The 2,161-nt window shown below is 38.1% G+C and overlaps 1 protein-coding gene across 18 annotated transcripts in view; it reads right to left on the bottom strand.

Annotated features, from left to right (window-relative positions):
- Window positions 1-2,161, bottom strand: part of SYNE1 (spectrin repeat containing nuclear envelope protein 1) — a 529,474-nt gene that overhangs the window by 160,666 nt on the left and 366,647 nt on the right. For all 18 annotated transcript variants that reach the window (XM_017537464.2, XM_037742153.1, XM_037742143.1 and 15 more), the window contains one exon: window positions 1,026-1,199. In XM_017537464.2, the coding sequence (XP_017392953.1) occupies window positions 1,026-1,199 (174 nt within the window). The remainder of the gene's footprint in view (window positions 1-1,025; window positions 1,200-2,161) is intronic.

Here is a 2,161-nt window from a genome sequence, read left to right as displayed (position 1 = left end):
ATTAAAAAGAAGATAGAACAGAAAAAACTTACATATGCCTCTCTAATTAATCTCTATCATCATGGCAGAGAATAACAGTACTTTGATACACAGAGATAAGTTTCCTAAAGCATTAAAAAATCCAAATGATCAATATTATGAATCTGAAATCATAAGAATAGCCGAAATGGTGTACCATAAATTAAGAAAAATGTTAGTGTTCACTAATTAATAATTTTCACATATTACCTCTGAGTCCAAATAGAAGGAATATAAAGTTGTGCAAATTGATACTTAACCCTGCACACTAGATGGAGTTTTCTAGATATTTCCTAATTAATAAAATGAAAAAGCTTTTACGATATGCTTCAGCTATGTGTGAAGTCAAATATGCAGATCATCATTGAAGTTTGATGACAAGCACACTGGAGTTCATGATCTATTCTTTACACTTATATGCATTTTTGAAAAATTCCATAATAAAGAGGTAAGAAAATAGTATCAGAATAAACATTTTAATGCAATTACTACTCACAGTAATTCCTAGAGCCCTAACATGGGAGGAAACACATTCTCTGCTCCAAAAGAAAATCTTCCCATCTTCAGTCTCTCTGTTTACCTAAAACTGACACTTGGAAAAGCTTTCAAATAATATATGAAGAGTAGAACCAAAATTGCAACAGAGCACCTACTGACACTTCCTGCTGTGTTTATTTACAGTCTGACACCTACTAATTCTTCTCATTGGCTTTGTATTCTTTAATAAGCACTAAACATACATACTATGGCATTTTGGTATCTATAGTCTTTAAAAATGACCCTTAGGAAGCTGAAGATACTGTGGTCATTGTTTTTCCAAAAGTGAGTCCAAGTTTCAATTTCATTTAAGCTTCTATAATGTATTGCTTTTCTATTCTTTAAATATATAAAGTCTATGGGCTGGGAAAAATCATATATCCATACCAAGCATTTTTACAGTATGTTTTCCGTAGTTAAAAAAATGTGCTTCATGATGTTGACATATTCCTTTGAGATCATTTTTATACCTGGCAGTCCACAAGCTGGGCCTCCATGTCCATGGGTTCCTTGGGTGTACCCAGTGCAATGTCCAGAGTGGCCTTGGTACTCAAGAGCCAGCTGTCCAGCTCATCAGCTTCACAACGATACCGCTGCAGGGCTTGTTCCTGCCTTTGTTCCTCCAGCTGATCATTCAGCTTCTCCTGATGAATTAAGTAAAATGTAGCATAGACCACCCGAAGGTAAAATCTTGAGAATTTAACACAGTAAAGCAATAGTTCTGGGCCCTGGCTGCACATACAAATCACTGCTAAAACTAAAAAATTACCTTTGTTGAGGCCACGTCCCAGAACAACAATCAGAATTTCTAGGGGTGAGTCTCAAAATTGGTATTTTTAAAAAGACTCCCTAGTGACTCTAACGTGCACCTAGAGTTGAACAAGTTATTCTCAAATAATATACCTATAGGACCAGGCAGTAACATAAATGATAGAAATCAGCCAAGGATTAGAACAAAACAATGGCATAAAGGACTTGGTAAATGGCAATAGACACTGGACCTCTATGTCTGGGGAACAGTAGGGAGTGATGAAGACTGTGGCAAACTGAAAAATATGTGGCTTGCCTAAAAGGGCAGTCATGTGCAGTTTCAGGCAATTGACCCCTATGGGAAGGGGTGGCCCAATGTTAACTTTCATCTCAAGTAGAGACAGAAATCTACATTTCTAGTCTATGTCTCTGAAATGCCCATCGATGATAGACTGGACAAGGAAAATGTGGCACATACACACCATGGAATCCTATGCAGCCATAAAAAACGATGAGTTTGTGTCCTTTGTAGGGACATGGATAAATCTGGAAACCATCATTCTCAGCAAACTGACACAAGAACAGAAAATCAAACACTGCATGTTCTCACTCATAGGCAGTTGTTGAACAATGAGAACTCATGGACATAGGGAGCATCATACACTGGGGTCTGTTGGAGGGGCTAGGAGAGGGACAACAGGGGTGGGGAGGTTAGGGAGCCATAACATGGGGAGAAATGCCAGATATAGGTGACAGGGGATGGAGGCAACAAACCACTTTGCCATGTATGCACCTATGCAACAATCCTGCATGACCTGCACGTGTGCCCCAGAACCTAAAGTACAATCAAAAAAAA

The sequence above is a fragment of the Cebus imitator genome, unplaced genomic scaffold (assembly GCF_001604975.1).
Source record: "Cebus imitator isolate Cc_AM_T3 unplaced genomic scaffold, Cebus_imitator-1.0 Scaffold6, whole genome shotgun sequence".
Lineage (NCBI taxonomy): Eukaryota > Metazoa > Chordata > Mammalia > Primates > Cebidae > Cebus > Cebus imitator.
This window is presented reverse-complemented; position numbering and strand designations above follow the sequence as displayed.